Source organism: Lissotriton helveticus, chromosome 5_1 (assembly GCF_964261635.1).
Source record: "Lissotriton helveticus chromosome 5_1, aLisHel1.1, whole genome shotgun sequence".
In the NCBI taxonomy this organism is placed as follows: Eukaryota; Metazoa; Chordata; class Amphibia; order Caudata; family Salamandridae; genus Lissotriton; species Lissotriton helveticus.
In genome coordinates this window covers 374,146,601-374,163,270 of record NC_136065.1, presented here as the reverse complement: position 1 = coordinate 374,163,270, position 16,670 = coordinate 374,146,601, and the positions used below count along the sequence as shown (strand labels likewise).

General features: G+C 52.6%; 1 protein-coding gene across 1 annotated transcript in view; it reads right to left on the bottom strand.

Moving 5' to 3' along the window:
- Positions 1 to 4,920, bottom strand: part of TMEM82 (transmembrane protein 82) — a 108,522-nt gene extending 103,602 nt beyond the window's left edge. Inside the window, exon 1 of the mRNA XM_078642524.1 lies at positions 4,608 to 4,920. Within this exon, the coding sequence (XP_078498650.1) occupies positions 4,608 to 4,689 (82 nt within the window). The 5' untranslated portion in view covers positions 4,690 to 4,920. The remainder of the gene's footprint in view (positions 1 to 4,607) is intronic.
- Between the last annotated feature and the right edge of the window lie 11,750 nt (positions 4,921 to 16,670).

Sequence of the window (16,670 nt, the reverse complement as noted above, 5' to 3'; positions counted from 1 at the left end):
GATGGATGGATGGATGATGAGGGGGTGGGTGAAAGGATGGATGATGAGGGGAAGGGTGGATGGATGATGAGGGGAAGGGTGGATGGATGGATGATGAGGGGTGGGTGAAAGGATGGATGGATGGATGATGAGAGAATGGATGGATGATGAGGGGGTGGGTGAAAGGATGGATGATGAGGGGAAGGATGGATGGATGGATGGATGATGAGGGGGTGGGTGAAAGGATGGATGATGAGGGGAAGGGTGGATGGATGGATGATGAGGGGAAGGGTGGATGGATGGATGATGAGGGGAAGGGTGGATGGATGGATGATGAGGGGGTGGGTGAAAGGATGGATGGATGGATGATGAGGGAATGGATGGATGATGAGGGGGTGGGTGAAAGGATGGATGGATGATGAGGGGAAGGATGGATGGATGATGAGTGGGTGGGTAGATGGATGGATGGATGATGAGGGGGTGGGTGGATGGATGGATGATGAGGGGAAGGGTGGATGGATGGATGATGAGGGGAAGGGTGGATGGATGGATGATGAGGGGGTGGGTGAAAGGATGGATGGATGGATGATGAGAGAATGGATGGATGATGAGGGGGTGGGTGAAAGGATGGATGATGAGGGGAAGGATGGATGGGTGATGAGGGGAGGGATGGATGGATGATGAGTGGGTGGGTAGAAGGATGGATTGATGGATGATGAGGGAAAAGAATGGATGGATGATGAGGGAAAATGATGGATGGATGATGAGGGGAAGGATGGATGGATGGATGATGAGGGGAAGGATGGATGGATGATGAGGGGAAGGATGGATGGATGGATGATGAGGGGAAGGATGGATGGATGATGAGGGGAAGGATGGATGGATGATGAGGGGAAGGATGGATGATGGGTTGGTGGGTGAAAGGATGGATGGAGAGTGGGTGGGTGAAAGGATGGATGGATGGATGATGAGTGGGTGGGTGAAAGGATGGATGATGAGTGGGTGGGTGGGTGAAAGGATGGATGGATGGATGAGTGGGTCTGTGAAAGGATGGATCAGTGGATTGGATGGTGGGTGGGTGAAAGGATGGATGAGTGGGTGGGTGGATGGTGGATGGTTGGGTGGATGATGGGTGGGTAGGTGGATGAGTGAAATGATGGATGAATTGATGGATTGATAAGTGCAAGGGTGGATGAATGGACATATGAGTGAAAGGGTGGATGTAAGGATGGATGAGTGAGTGAAAGGGAGGGTAGATGGACAAAAGGATGAATAGATGTGTGAAGGAGTGAAATGATAGATGGATGAGTGATAGGGTCAATGGATGGATTCATGAGTGGATGAGTAGATGGATGGATGGATGGGTGGGTGGATGGATGGATGGATGGAAGGAAGGATGGCTAAGTGAAAGGGTCGATGGAGAGAGAAAGGGAGGATGGATGGATGACTAAAAGAGTGGATGGGTGGAAGGATTAGTAAGTGAAAGGATGGCTGGATTGGTGAAAGGGTAAATGGCTGAATGGATGGATGGGATGAAGAGTGGATGGATAAGTGTACAGATGGATAGGGTGAAAGGGTGGATGGATGGATAATGGAGGATGAGTGAAAGGATGGATGAGGGGATGGATGAAGGGATGGATGAGTGAAATGATAGATGGAAGGATACATGATGGATAAGTTTGCAAATGGTTGAATATGTTTGGAAATGGCTGGGCTTACTTATATACTATTGCACGACCTCTGATGTGTCTGTAAAACGTACCTATTGTCCTGAAGTTTTGTCCTGAATTTTGACCTCCTGTCCTGAATTTGTGTCCTGAATTTTGACCCTTTGTCCTGAATTTTTACACTCACCGTCCTGAATTTGCACCAATGCCAGTTGGTCACCCTACCTGGGACAGCAGGCACTTGCATAATACGCAGGATAGTTGGGAAATAATGCACTGGAAAATACTATTACCTCATGACGTCTCTGTCCGACCATAGCTGGTTTTACCTTCCAAATCCATGTTTAAGAAGCTGGAATGAAGACTAACTTGCAATTAAATTGCATGCAATGTAAAACACACCGGTAATGCATGTATTCTTTCCAGCCTCTTTACATGCACAGATTCTGCCGCGTAGTTTCTGGGGTGGGGGATAAGGTCACCAAGAGACCAATCGTTATTTGCTCCCAGCGCGGACCGATCCAGTGAATCTTTTCTTGCAGCCTGCAGGCACTGCCCCCTAGGAACATATGCTGGCACTTCGCTACACAATTGGCAGGAGTAACCATCTTGCCAACCTATTTTTAGTTTCTCTGTCACTAAAATATACGCCCAGTAAAATAGTCAGATCACAACACCCCTCCCCTCAACGAAAGACCATATCCCTCACCAACGCTGAGGAAATCTGACCCTCACAGCGCCTGATATTAAGCATGTTTCTGGCGCTGAACGAACTGTTGCCAGAGTGGAGGCATGATTCACCGAGGCCATCGATTTCCTCCTATCATTCAGTCCTGGCTCTGATAAGCGGTTCAACAAAGAATTGTCTTCCATGAAACGATAAACAGGGCTTGGGAAGGGCATAGGTGCAAGAAAACTAACCAGACAAGGTACATTAGCTCCAACACACCAGCCTTCATAGGAAAACAAAAAGTGGTTTCTAGCCACCCCACATACCTGAAGCCAATTTATCTAAGCAACTGTTCATGACCAACCCCTCGAGCACCTGTCCAAGCTCCACAGCTGTCATCAACTCTGGGGCAAGGGGTTTCGAATCCCCAGATAAAATGTAATTTCGCCAATGGGGCGCTCCCTGTCCTATAGTGTTCACTATGCCATTTTGCTCCTCGGTACTCTGTATACCCGGAAAACATTTAAAAAAAAAGGGTATTTTCTTTAGCTACTTTATGACCTTCAGCCAGATGTAGGAGCCCCTTTCTTCTCCATGCAGTACAGACGACTGCCAGGTCTATTCACCTATAGATGCCAACTTCTCCAAACATTTATGGCGCCTTTCAACCAGTCTTGTGCTTTGCTACTTCGGACAACAAGCATGGAAGGGCATGTAGTTTAGCCGTACAAGTATGGTACTGCATAGTATTTCTAAAGTGCTTCATATGGTTTACGAAAGCGCTATAGCGCTTTAGAGGATAGGAAGCACATTACACCATGGGGGGACTAGTTGGTTAAGTGCGTGTTGGATTTCAATGTGGCCTATGGGGGACGTGTTTTGGTGTGTAAGTGAGCAGTGGCGTACTGGCAAAGCTACTGACAAAATACAAAGATTGTCGCGTTGTTCCTAATGACAGAGAAAGGTGTTGGTACAGTCTGTAGTGCAAGTGGATTAGAACAGGGTAGCCTGGTGGTCACCCTGGGAATCCATTTTGTTGGATTTAATGCCCTCACACACCCTTTCAGGTGTCATGCTTCATCATTTGGGCCTGCTCCTCGTTGGGTCGGCGGTGCAATACCCAACGGGCAACACCTCATAGAGGGGCTCTTTGGCGGAGATCTTTTTCCAACTGCCGTGTAGATGAAGTGCGGGAATGGGGCCAGGATTCAGGGTAGACGTAGCTAAGTGAGATAAAATAAAGCTAGTGGTACCAGAGACACTTTATTCAGGAAGGCCACTGCTTTAGTTAAAAATGATATCCTAGAGGAGAGTAGTGGAAAGTGATGTTTCCCACTCTCTTCTGGAATGTGTTAGAGTCCGGTCTAACACATGAGTTTATAATAAATTCCCGTGTTCGGTTGAAAGGGTGTGGGTTATGAGTGTGGTCTATGTGGGGAATGTTTTGGTGGTGGCACAGACATCTCTTGTTACTGCCATCCTGTAGTTCATTCTTGGAGTGAATGGAGATATATTAAAGACAGGTGCATCAGGCCTGGGCCTACAATCAATCAGCAGTATGCTTAGTGATGTAAACTGAAATGCAACAACTGACTGAAGGTCCCCCTTCTAGCATGGGGCCACCGAGGCCAAACAGCCCGCCTTAGTGACAGTGTATGTGTGCGCTGCACCTCAGACGGGAGCCATGTCAGACCCTGGATAATCCGTGCCCCAGAGGCAGACATGCCTTCTGCTCTTGGACACAATGCACATTCTCCTCGCAGGACTGTACAATCCGGTGGACAGTCAGGGGAATAACGCGTGTCCCTGCAGCCAGTCCTTCGTCCCCTTCCAGTCATTCCGCCCATGGCCAAGCAATCAATATCTGAGAGACATGGGAGACTGATCGGCCCTCATTGCGTCCTGCAAGGTGGTGGTGTTGGTGGTGGGGGGCGGGGGATTCTTATACTATGCCACTGAGGACAGCCAAGACTAAGCTGTCCACTGACTGCTTGTGAAGCGAAAGAATTACATCCAATCCGTGTTTTTCTGCAAACAGAACAATCAAGCATGCTGGGATTTGTAGGCCATAACAGCTCAGTCAGTCAGTGCTGCTGACTGACGGCCCGATTCGTGGCACTGGGCTGATGCCTGACAGCTCTACCTACGCTCCACAGGGTGTTCTGGGTGTGTTTTATGTTAAACGATTAAAGAGGTCCTACCTGAGGAAGGCTACCTCCTCAGTTCACCTCAAAGCACCGCCATGTCTGCGCGCCCCTCTCACCTGCGCCTACAGGGCTCGCGCGCCTCACCTTGCAGGAAGGAGTCCAGGGGGCTGCAGCTCCAGATGTCCCAGGGCAGGCTGGGCAGGAAAGACTTCAGGTAGGACAGCATGGTGAGCGGGGAGCACTGACTGGAATCAGTGACAGAGGAAGCAACTCTCGGGCAGAGGAGGAGAGACCGGTGCCCTGCGGGGAGAGGGAGGTGCGCTCTGTCACCGACTGTGCCGGGGGAGAGCGCGCCCAGTGTCTGAGCTGTAGACTGGGATCTCTGTGTTCAGCTGGTACCGGCTGCTCGTCTCCTCCAGGGACACGCTGTTTACAAAAGCCTAGTGACTGAGAAGGTTCAAAGGTCAGTCTGGATACAAGCGACGTGCGCTGACAACGGCGGAAGGAGGAGGGGTAGTTGTCAATCTGGCTCACATTACTAGTCTCACACAGAGTTGGGTCATGGCCCGAAAAAGGAGTGAAGGGGTGAGCTAGATGCCAGGCACTATTAGCCTTCATTTTACAGAGTGAGGTCATCATAGCTGCCAAGCCATGTATGCCACATTCGGGTATTCCTGCTCGTTTAGCCAACTGCGGGTTGCATTCTGGGACCCGTAGTTTCGCTTTTTCGGGTATTTTAGGGGCTTAAAACTACACAGCTTGAAAAGTGCTGTTTCGGCCAACTAGCCATGTCTGGATGAAGTGTCACAAATGACGTGAGTCATTTTGGCAAAAAGGAATCTGTGGCGAGTGGTTGTCAAGTCTGACTGTCCTCTTCTATATCAAATAGGGTGAGGAAAGGGTGGATGAGAGGGTGTGGCTGAAAAGGGATTTGGGGTGAGGAAGTAAGGGAAGAGGGGGTCGTAGTTGTAAATAACCCCATACCATGTGTGTTTTTCTCTGCAAGCCCTGGCTTTCTCTCAAGCCACACTTACCATTCTGGGAGCGGTTCCAGTGTTCTCATTGTAAGTATTTGCCTTGATATCCCAGCATGCAACGTGCTGTCTCATTAAACTCTAGCCGCGGGACATTACATCCTGCCACTTTGCAGCGGCTCCTACCCAGCAGGAGTTGGTATAATACAAAATGTGTGCACATTTCTTTAATTTGTCTCAACCGAGTTACCCTCTCCCTGGCAGTGTTCTCTGCCCTGACCTAGTCTTTCTTTTTATATGTGCGTTACCGGGGTCTATGAAGAATAACTAACTCGGAGTCATGACCCTTGCCCTATCTAACTGCCCTATTGTCAACAATAGACCAAGGTAGGCCAACCCCCTTCTCGGGGTCATGGCCGTCACCCTCGTTACACTCAAGTCTTTCAATTTGCCTGCGCCGCTATTACTTTGTTTTGCTTACAGCGCCGTTGACCAGGTGAATGGGTAGCCAGGTTATTTATTTCACGACTGTTTCCGACCGCAAAGCTGCAGCTCTACCAACCTGTTACACGTGCAACTCTCGCTGAATGCTGATGCAATCTGTCCGGTTCTGTTATAGTTCAGAACCAGGGATATATTGTTCTAGCAATTCTATAGGCAGGGCACAAGTCCTATAAAAAGAAGTGGGGGGACTGGCCAAGTAAGACAGTATAAAAATGACATCATGACTCGTGCCATCAAAGCACATGACGTCATGACGTAGCGCCGTAAAATAAGTAAAATAGTGCTATTTAAATTACTTGTGTAAATTCTGGGACAGACCAACCCATCTGACAGTCTTACAGTGTATGCACTTATATACAGGAACAAAACAAAGGCAAAAGCATGCCTCTCTTAAGTACCTGTGAAGATACTCTGTGTTATTTACATTTAAGTGTGAGGTTCCAGTCGGCCCCCAGTTGGAATGTGTTAGACCTGACACCTTTTGGCGTGGTTCTTCCCCCATCTTTTTGCCTCTGACTCATGTGTTTTGATGCTGTGCTGGATTTCGTTTTTGCTGATTTAGATGCTTTGGACACTCTGCCACTGCTGATCAGTGTCAGAGTGTAAGTGCTCCCTCTGTAAATTGCCATATTAATTGAATATACCTGATTGGCATATTTGTATCACCATGGGGTCCTTAGTAAAGTGCAGTGTGTGTGCCAGGGCTGGTGATGACAGATGCTACTAGTGGGCCTGCAGCGCAGATTGCGCCACCCACATGAGTAGCTTTAAAATAGTGACTCAGGCCTGCCAGCGCAGGGCCTGTGTGCAGTCAGTGACTGCCATGTCAGCCTGGCCAGTGTCCCCACTGGCTGGGCCTAACCCTTCCCTGTCTGTGCACATCAGCCACCCCTATGGAAGGCTCAAGGTACCCCCCTGGGCAGGGTGCAGTGTATAGCTAAGGTAGAGCATGTACTAGTGCAGGTCACATGCTCTGGTAGTGGGCAGCAGCCATTTTATGTCCTCACTGCTGTAAGGCTCTCTTGTTCCATAGAGTAACATGGAGGAGACTGGCCCCATGTGATGCCAGCCTATCTTCCCATAGGAACAAGATGGGACATAAGTGAAAGATATCCCTGAACTCAGAATTTAATGACACATCTTTTAGTGAAGGGTGTTTTTAAATCCTGTGTTGGAGAATAGCACTTTTAGAAAGTGGCTGTTCTCTTGTCTAAACCTTTCTGTGTGCCTGGGTTTGTGGAATGCCTGCCTGGTCTGGATGTGACAGGGGGGGCTGCAGAGCCCCGGAGGAGAGGGTCGGAGCCAGCCCGGGGATGAAAGGGCACATCTGCCTGCCTGGGAGGTGGGAGGAAGGAATGCCTGATAAGTGCTGGGCTGCGCTGGCCTGCCTCCCCCTGCTAGCTCCCTCCTGGTGGTCAACTGACGCCTCTGGCCCTGAAGCTGACAGGAAGAAGAAAACCAGAGACACCTCAGTGCTCCGCAACCCCCAGAACTGGTTTAGACTGGACCCAGGGCCTCCATGCACAAAGACTTCAAAGGACTTCAAAGACATTGAGGGGTATAAGGAAAGGACCCCTGACTACAGAAGATTAGATTCTGAAATTCTGCAACCAAGAAGGAACCTCGGCTGGAAGGAGGACGGCTAGAGAACCAAAGGAGATTGCCTTGCTGTGTGCTCTAAGGGCTGACCTGTTCTACTCTCTACCTGGAAGCTGAGGAGGAGAAAGGGACTTTGCTGTGTGCTGTGACCCTGCCTGCTTGCAACTGCCAAGACTTTGCTGTGTGCTGTGTCTACAATCTTGAATCTCCAAGGGCCTGAGAAGAGCTGGCCCCCTGTCTGCAACCCAGGAACATAAAGGTTGCCCAAGGACCACAAGACCCTGCTGTGCCCCCTGAAGCTGCTGTGTGGCGAGGAGATCGTGAAATCCTGTAGGTTGCCTGATCAGTGCGTGGGCTGCTCTCTCATCTGCTTGAGAGCGCCGCGCTGACCCAGCCTGCTGAGGGGCCAAGATCGGCGTGTTCATCGACACGTGTGTGTGGGTGGCAGCCCGGAGACTTGTGGGCCTTCCCAGTGCTAGGCGCACTGAAAACGACTGTGAGCTGTGTCACCACCGCGGCCCGGGGGGCCAGGAATACCCCCCCCCCAAGATCGCCGATCGTTGGGGAGCTGAAGCGCCAAAGAACGAAGGCGCCGCGCTCCCATTGGTGGAGGGAGCCGAGCCCCCTCACTAACGCCGCAACGGGATTGGCCCGTGCGGCGCAGCGTCATCAGTGGTGGTGGGCCGTGATTGGCCGAAGTCGCGGAGCGTCACGGCTTGACTGTCCCGGGAGCCGCTCTGCCATTGGCTGACTCCCGGGTGCACCAGAGGCTCGTCCAGACGCCGCGACCGGATTGGTCCCCGTCCTCAGGACCCAGGGAAGTGCTGCGTGATCACCGCCGGGCCCGGGAAGAAGCGACCTGCCCTCTCCGAGGGATTCCCCCGAGTGTCTTCCGCCCCGGCCTGCCGTCCCAGCCTTTAAGCGCCTGGCCCGCTCCCCGCCGCTCGTTGGATTGTCGAGAGCAGGCGGGGGAGCAGGAGGGACCGGCCGGGGCCGTGGACGAGTGAGTTCTGGTCGGCGCAGGGCGCCTGGGGGCACACAGAAGAGCGTGAGCCTGTCCCGGGGGAAAGAAAGAGTCCCCGGGCCTCGCGCAAGGAGCGCATTTGCAGCGCATGAAGCCCACGCATAAGAGCACGCGTGGGCAGAGGGTTCCTTGCTCGTTTTGGAGAGCACCTTTTCTGAAAATAAGTCAGTCGTGATTATTTTGGGACCATGATTCACAAGAGACCTGAGACTATTGTTTTAAATGATAAGAACTTCCTATTTACGAGTACCATCCTAAAGATTAAGTGCAACCCGTGAGATTGAATGCAACATTTTTCTAAAGAGGTGATTATCATGCAACTGCTTTAATTACTTGCTGAAACTAGATAAAGCTATATATTTTTATAAAATATACTTACCTGTGTGGTCTCAGTTTGTGGTGGATTGGGGATTATTGTTGTGTTAAGTGCAAATGTTATCCACATTACCTCTGTTTAGCCTAGACTGCTCGCGCCATGCTACCTAGAGGGTGAGCAGGGGTTATCTCAGAGGGTTATTCCGTCGCCCTGACTGGAAGCAAGGGTCCCTACTTGGTCTAAGGTACTTACCTCTGCCAACCAGAGACCCCGGGTTCTAACATTGGTGGCTCGCGGTGCGGATTTTTGAACTAATAATTGCACTTGACCGGCAGTGATCTCTTGTACATCACTAGTCTAGTTTAGCGGCACAGGTTGCACAAGATTTTTTTTTCTTTTTGGTGAAACCTTTTTAGTTGAAAAGGTTAGGAAGCATCATGTCTCGGAAAGCGCCAAGCGTGAATGGAGAAGCGGAAGTGGAATTTGAAATCCAGGAGTTGTTAAACTATAACATGGAGCAACTGAGAAAAGTCTGCAGACAGCTTGAATGCCCAGTAAGGGGCGGCGCAAATAAGGAAGAGCTACGGACAGCTCTGAGGGCCTGGTGGGAGGCCAAACATGGTGACTCAGAGGTTACTACTGGTGAGGGAGACACACAGGAGAATGGGTTTTTGCCCAGTGAATTGCCAGTGAGGAAGCCAGGGTCTAGGACCGGCAGCGACCACTCCAGTAGGGTTATGTCTCCAGAGGAAATAGAGGAGAATCAGCGAGTTAGGGCCCATGAGATTGAGCTTTTGAAGCTCAGAGCGGAAGCCGATGAGAAGAGACTGCGCCTGGAAGTTGAGAAAGAGGCGCAGGAGAGAGCGGCGCAGGAGAGAAGACATACTCTCGCTTTGGAGGAAAAGAAGCTCCAATTGGCTCATGAGAGGAGCATGAAGGAGTTGGACTTCAAATATAAAGAGAGGGTGTCCAGTTCTAATGGTGGCAGCGCACAACCAGTACAGGCGGGTAAGGTATACATACCAAAGGATCTGGTACAGAATTATCAGAGGGGTGAGGATATTTATGCGTGGTTCAGAGCGTATGAACTTGCCTTAAAGATGAATGAGGTGCCTGAGAAGAATTGGGGAGCAGGATTGTGGAAGCATTTTGAGGCCTCTGGGAGGGATGTTTTGGCACCCTTAGAAGCAAAGGATGCTTTGTCCTACTCCGCCATGAAGGAAGCTTTGTGCCTCAGGTATGGGCTCACTGCTGAACAGTGCCGCCAGAAGTTTAGGAACTTCAAGAAGCTTGATTCAAGTACTTGGGTGGAGTGTGTGAGTATGTACACGCGTGCACTGGAAGGTTGGATGAAGGGCAGCAAAGTTACTGATTATGTGGGGTTGTGTCACTTGATTAGTAGGGAGCACTTAAGTAGTTTATGTGTCCCAGAGCTGCGCCAGCATCTTTTGGATAGCAAGTTAACTGATCCCAGTGAGCTTGCTAAAGAGGCGGACCGGTGGACGAGCACCAGGGTCCACAAGGGGGTGGTAAGTACCCCAGCCAAAGGTGGACAGGGGCCCAAGCAGAGGAGTGGGGGGGACACGGGTAATCAAAAGGAGTCTTCTAAAGGGCCCCAAAGTAGTTCCCAGGAGAAGGTGTCTCAACCCCCCAAGCCTAAGAAGTCCTGGCCCCATAAGGGCCCGCAGGACAAAAAGACCCTTACTTGCTATTCATGCAGGGAGGTGGGGCACATTGCTCCAAACTGTCCAAAGAAGAAATCAGCACCCACTGGTGCTCCAGCTCCAGCTCCGGCGTTGGCCAGTGTAGCTTTGGGAGGGGATTTGATTTCTAGTGGGGAGGAGGGGTTAGCATTGATGACCCTTGTCTCTCTAGGAGACCAAGAGATGGCCCAGGAAACCTTGCTGCCCCAAAATACTAAGAAATACGGGCAGAAGGTGACCATCAATGGACAGGTGGTGGAGGCTCTGAGAGACACAGGGGCCAGCGTGACATCTGTTAGGTGTCGGTGGGTGTCTGAAGAGCAAATTGTTCCCCAGGTACTCCGGCCTGTGGTGGCAGCTGACAGTTCAGTGCGCTACTGTAAGTTGGCGAAAGTTCCATTCGAATGGGGAGGAGTCTCCGGTATTCTGGAGATTGTTGTAAGTGATGCCTTGCCTGTAGATTGTCTATTAGGTAATGACCTGGAGAGCTCCCTATGGAAAGAGGTGGAGCACAGGACTCACTTGGAGATGTTGGGTTTGCCTGCGTGGATCTGTGTTTCCACCCGTGCAATGACAGCCAGAGAGGGCGGTCTAGCAGAACTGGAGCCTGGAACAATGGCCCAGGGACCTGCCAAGAGAGGAAGGGGTAGAGGGCGCGGGAAACCGGCCCCCACTGTTCCCACGGTCCAGGAGGAGGCAGACCCGGAAGGGGATGCCCTGGAACCTACAGGGGAGCAGGTGGCCGAACTAGGGGAATTGCCTGAGCTGTCCCAGTGGCAGCAAGAGGGTGGTCCCTCCAGGGAGGAATTCTGCCAGGCTCAGAAGGAGTGCCCTTCTCTCATTGGTGTGCGGCAGCAGGCTGCAGACCAGGAGGCAGGCCTGGGGTCCAAGGAGCATTTGATCTACTGGGAGGATGACTTACTTTATAGTGAGCCTAAGTTCACTGAGCCCGGTGCAGCCCGTGTGCTGGTGGTACCGGAGCGCTTCAGGAACTTCCTACTGGGTCTGGCTCATGACGTGCCTCTCGCAGGACATCTGGGGCAAGACAAGACCTATCACAGGCTTGTCACCCATTTCTACTGGCCCCAGATGAAGACACACGTCTCTGCCTTTTGTAAATCTTGCCAGACTTGTCAGGCCAGTGGCAAGAGTGGAGGGAAGCGCGTGGCCCCCCTCCAACCCTTTCCCGTGGTGAGCACCCCTTTTGAGCGGGTGGGCATTGACATCGTGGGGCCCCTGGATCCCAAGACAGCCCTAGCCAACAGGTTTATCCTGGTCTTGGTGGACCATGCCACTCGGTACCCGGAAGCCCTCCCGCTCAGGACAGTCACCGCCCCAGTGGTGGGCCGTGCCCTGATGGGGATCTTTTCCCGGGTGGGATTTCCCAGGAAGGTCGTCTCAGACCACGGGACAAACTTCATTTCTAAGTATATGAAGTCCCTGTGGAGTGAGTGTGGGGTGACATACAAATTCACCACTCCTTACCACCCTCAAGGAAATGGTTTGGTTGAGAGATTCAACCGCACATTGAAGGGCATGATTATGGGCCTGGAAGAGCCCATGAGGCGGAAATGGGATGTCTTGTTGCCATGCCTGTTGTTTGCCTACAGGGAGGTGCCTCAGAAATCCTTAGGGTTCAGTCCCTTTGAGTTGCTGTATGGCCACCCTGTCAGAGGGCCTCTGACTCTGGTGAAAGAGGGGTGGGAGAAATCCCGTGGGAAAACCCCTCAGGATGTGTTCAGCTATGTGCTGGCCATTCGCAACCAGACCAAGCGCTTCAGGAAGCTCGCTCAAGAGAACCTGGAGGCTAGCCAGGAGGAAATGAAGAGGTGGTATGACCAGAACACTTCTCTAGTTGAGTTCCAACCTGGTCAGAAAGTGTGGGTGATGGTGCCAGTGGAGCCTTGTGCGCTCCGTGACAAGTGGTCTGGGCCATATGAGGTGGTGGAGCGCAAGAGCGAGGTTACCTATTTGGTTAACCTGAAGACTCCCAGGCAGCCCCTGAGAGTGCTGCATGTGAACCGCCTCAAACCCCACTTTGAGAGGACGGAAGTGACTATGCTCATGGCTACAGATGCTGGAGGGGAGGAGGATAGTGATCCTCTCCCTGACCTCCTGGCAGTCAAGGAGCAAGATGGGTCAGTGGATGGTGTGGTCCTCTCCCCCACCCTGACTCCAGAGCAGCAGGAGGACTGTCGCCAAGTCTTGGGTCAGTTCGCCCCCCTGTTCTCCCTGACCCCAGGTGTCACCAAGTGGTGCGTCCACGACGTGGACACTGGAGACAGTCTGCCTGTGAAACAGAAGTTTTACAGAGTGGCTGACAAGGTCAGAGCCAGCATCAAGGAAGAGGTTTCCAAGATGTTGACGCTAGGGGTTATTGAGCCCTCAAGCAGCCCCTGGGCTAGCCCAGTGGTCTTAGTGCCTAAGAAAGCTGCTACCCCCGGTGGCACCCCAGAACTTCGGTTCTGCGTGGACTACCGTGGGCTCAATGCGGTCACCAAGACTGACGCGCACCCCATCCCCAGAGCGGATGAACTGGTGGATCGGTTGGGAGCTGCCCAGTACCTGAGTACTTTTGATTTGACTTCAGGGTACTGGCAGATTGCCTTAACTGACGGGGCAAAGGAGAGGTCAGCATTTTCGACACCAGAGGGGCACTTCCAGTTCCGTGTCATGCCCTTTGGGTTGAAAAATGCTCCCGCCACATTTCAGAGATTGGTCAACCAGGTACTGGCGGGGCTGGAGCAATTCAGCGCAGCCTACCTGGATGACATTGCTGTGTTCAGCTCCACTTGGGAGGAACACCTGCAACACCTCACTGAAGTGTTGAAGGCTCTGCAGAAGGCAGGCCTCACTATCAAGGCCAGTAAATGCCAGATAGGGCAGGGATCTGTGGTGTACTTGGGACACCAGGTGGGGAGCGGCCAGGTGGCGCCCCTACAGGCGAAGATTGATACCATTCTGGCTTGGGAACCCCCCAAGACCCAGACTGAGGTGAGAGCCTTTCTAGGTCTCACCGGGTATTACAGACGGTTTGTCAAAGGTTATGGCACCATTGTGGCCCCTTTGACAGAGCTGACATCTAGGAATCAGCCCAGAAAAGTGAATTGGACTGAGGCCTGTCAAACTGCTTTTGACACCCTCAAAACTGCCATGTGCACAGCACCGGTGCTTAAGGCATCTGACTTTTCCAGTGAGTTCATTGTGCAGACTGACGCTTCAGAGCAAGGCGTGGGAGCAGTGCTCTCACAGATCAATGAGGAGGGAGGAGACCAACCAGTGGCTTTCATTAGCCGAAGGCTAATCCCCAGGGAACAGAAATGGAGTGCCATTGAAAGAGAAGCTTTCGCTGTGGTCTGGGCTCTGAAGAAGCTGAGGCCCTACCTGTTTGGGACTCACTTCCGTGTTCAGACCGACCACAGGCCCCTCAGATGGTTAATGCAGATGAGGGGTGAGAATCCCAAATTGTTGAGGTGGTCCATTTCCCTACAGGGGATGGACTTTACGGTGGAGCACCGCCCTGGTACAGAACACGCCAATGCTGACGGTCTGTCCAGATTCTTCCGCCTTAGTGATGAGGACTCTCAAGAGGTTGGGTAGTTCTCCCCACTTTCAGCTGGAGGTGACACGTGTTAGACCTGACACCTTTTGGCGTGGTTCTTCCCCCATCTTTTTGCCTCTGACTCATGTGTTTTGATGCTGTGCTGGATTTCGTTTTTGCTGATTTAGATGCTTTGGACACTCTGCCACTGCTGATCAGTGTCAGAGTGTAAGTGCTCCCTCTGTAAATTGCCATATTAATTGAATATACCTGATTGGCATATTTGTATCACCATGGGGTCCTTAGTAAAGTGCAGTGTGTGTGCCAGGGCTGGTGATGACAGATGCTACTAGTGGGCCTGCAGCGCAGATTGCGCCACCCACATGAGTAGCTTTAAAATAGTGACTCAGGCCTGCCAGCGCAGGGCCTGTGTGCAGTCAGTGGACTGCCCTGTCCCCCTGGCCAGTGTCTCCACTGGCTGGGCCTAACCCTTCCCTGTCTGTGCACATCAGCCACCCCTATGGAAGGCTCAAGGTACCCCCCTGGGCAGGGTGCAGTGTATAGCTAAGGTAGAGCATGTTCTAGTGCAGGTCACATGCTCTGGTAGTGGGCAGCAGCCATTTTATGTGCTCACTGCTGTAAGGCTCTCTTGCTCCATAGAGTAACATAGAGGAGACTGGCCCCATGTGATGCCAGCCTATCTTCCCATAGGAACAAGATGGGACATAAGTGAAAGATATCCCTGAACTCAGAATTTAATGACACATCTTTTAGTGAAGGGTGTTTTTAAATCCTGTGTTGGAGAATAGCACTTTTAGAAAGTGGCTGTTCTCTTGTCTAAACCTTTCTGTGTGCCTGGGTTTGTGGAATGCCTGCCTGGTCTGGATGTGACAGGGGGGGCTGCAGAGCCCCGGAGGAGAGGGTCGGAGCCAGCCCGGGGATGAAAGGGCACATCTGCCTGCCTGGGAGGTGGGAGGAAGGAATGCCTGATAAGTGCTGGGCTGCGCTGGCCTGCCTCCCCCTGCTAGCTCCCTCCTGGTGGTCAACTGACACCTCTGGCCCTGAAGCTGACAGGAAGAAGAAAACCAGAGACACCTCAGTGCTCCGCAACCCCCAGAACTGGTTTAGACTGGACCCAGGGCCTCCATGCACAAAGACTTCAAAGGACTTCAAAGACATTGAGGGGTATAAGGAAAGGACCCCTGACTACAGAAGATTAGATTCTGAAATTCTGCAACCAAGAAGGAACCTCGGCTGGAAGGAGGACGGCTAGAGAACCAAAGGGAGATTGCCTTGCTGTGTGCTCTAAGGGCTGACCTGTTCTACTGTCTACCTGGAAGCTGAGGAGGAGAAAGGGACTTTGCTGTGTGCTGTGACCCTGCCTGCTTGCAACTGCCAAGACTTTGCTGTGTGCTGTGTCTACAATCTTGAATCTCCAAGGGCCTGAGAAGAGCTGGCCCCCTGTCTGCAACCCAGGAACATAAAGGTTGCCCAAGGACCACAAGACCCTGCTGTGCTCCCTGAAGCTGCTGTGTGGCGAGGAGATCGTGAAATCCTGTAGGTTGCCCGATCAGTGCGTGGGCTGCTCTCTCATCTGCTTGAGAGCGCCGCGCTGACCCAGCCTGCTGAGGGGCCAAGATCGGCGTGTTCATCGACACGCGTGTGTGGGTGGCAGCCCGGAGACTTGTGGGCCTTCCCAGTGCTAGGCGCACTGAAAACGACTGTGAGCTGTGTCACCACCGCGGCCCGGGGGGCCAGGAATACCTCCCCCCAAGATCGCCGATCGTTGGGGAGCTGAAGCGCCAAAGAACGAAGGCGCCGCGCTCCCATTGGTGGAGGGAGCCGAGCCCCCTCACTAACGCCGCGACGGGATTGGCCCGTGCGGCGCAGCGTCATCAGTGGTGGTGGGCCGTGATTGGCCGAAGTCGCGGAGCGTCACGGCTTGACTGTCCCGGGAGCCGCTCTGCCATTGGCTGACTCCCGGGTGCACCAGAGGCTCGTCCAGACGCCGCGACCGGATTGGTCCCCGTCCTCAGGACCCAGGGAAGTGCTGCGTGATCACCGCCGGGCCCGGGAAGAAGCGACCTGCCCTCTCCGAGGGATTCCCCCGAGTGTCTTCCGCCCCAGCCTGCCGTCCCAGCCTTTAAGCGCCTGGCCCGCTCCCCGCCGCTCGTTGGATTGTCGAGAGCAGGCGGGGGAGCAGGAGGGACCGGCCGGGGCCGTGGACGAGTGAGTTCTGGTCGGCGCAGGGCGCCTGGGGGCACACAGAAGAGCGTGAGCCTGTCCCGGGGGAAAGAAAGAGTCCCCGGGCCTCGCGCAAGGAGCGCATTTGCAGCGCATGAAGCCCACGCATAAGAGCACGCGTGGGCAGAGGGTTCCTTGCTCGTTTTGGAGAGCACCTTTTCTGAAAATAAGTCAGTCGTGATTATTTTGGGACCCTGATTCACAAGAGACCTGAGACTATTGTTTTAAATGATAAGAACTTCCTATTTACGAGTACCATCCTAAAGATTAAGTGCAACCCGTGAGATTGAATGCAACATTTT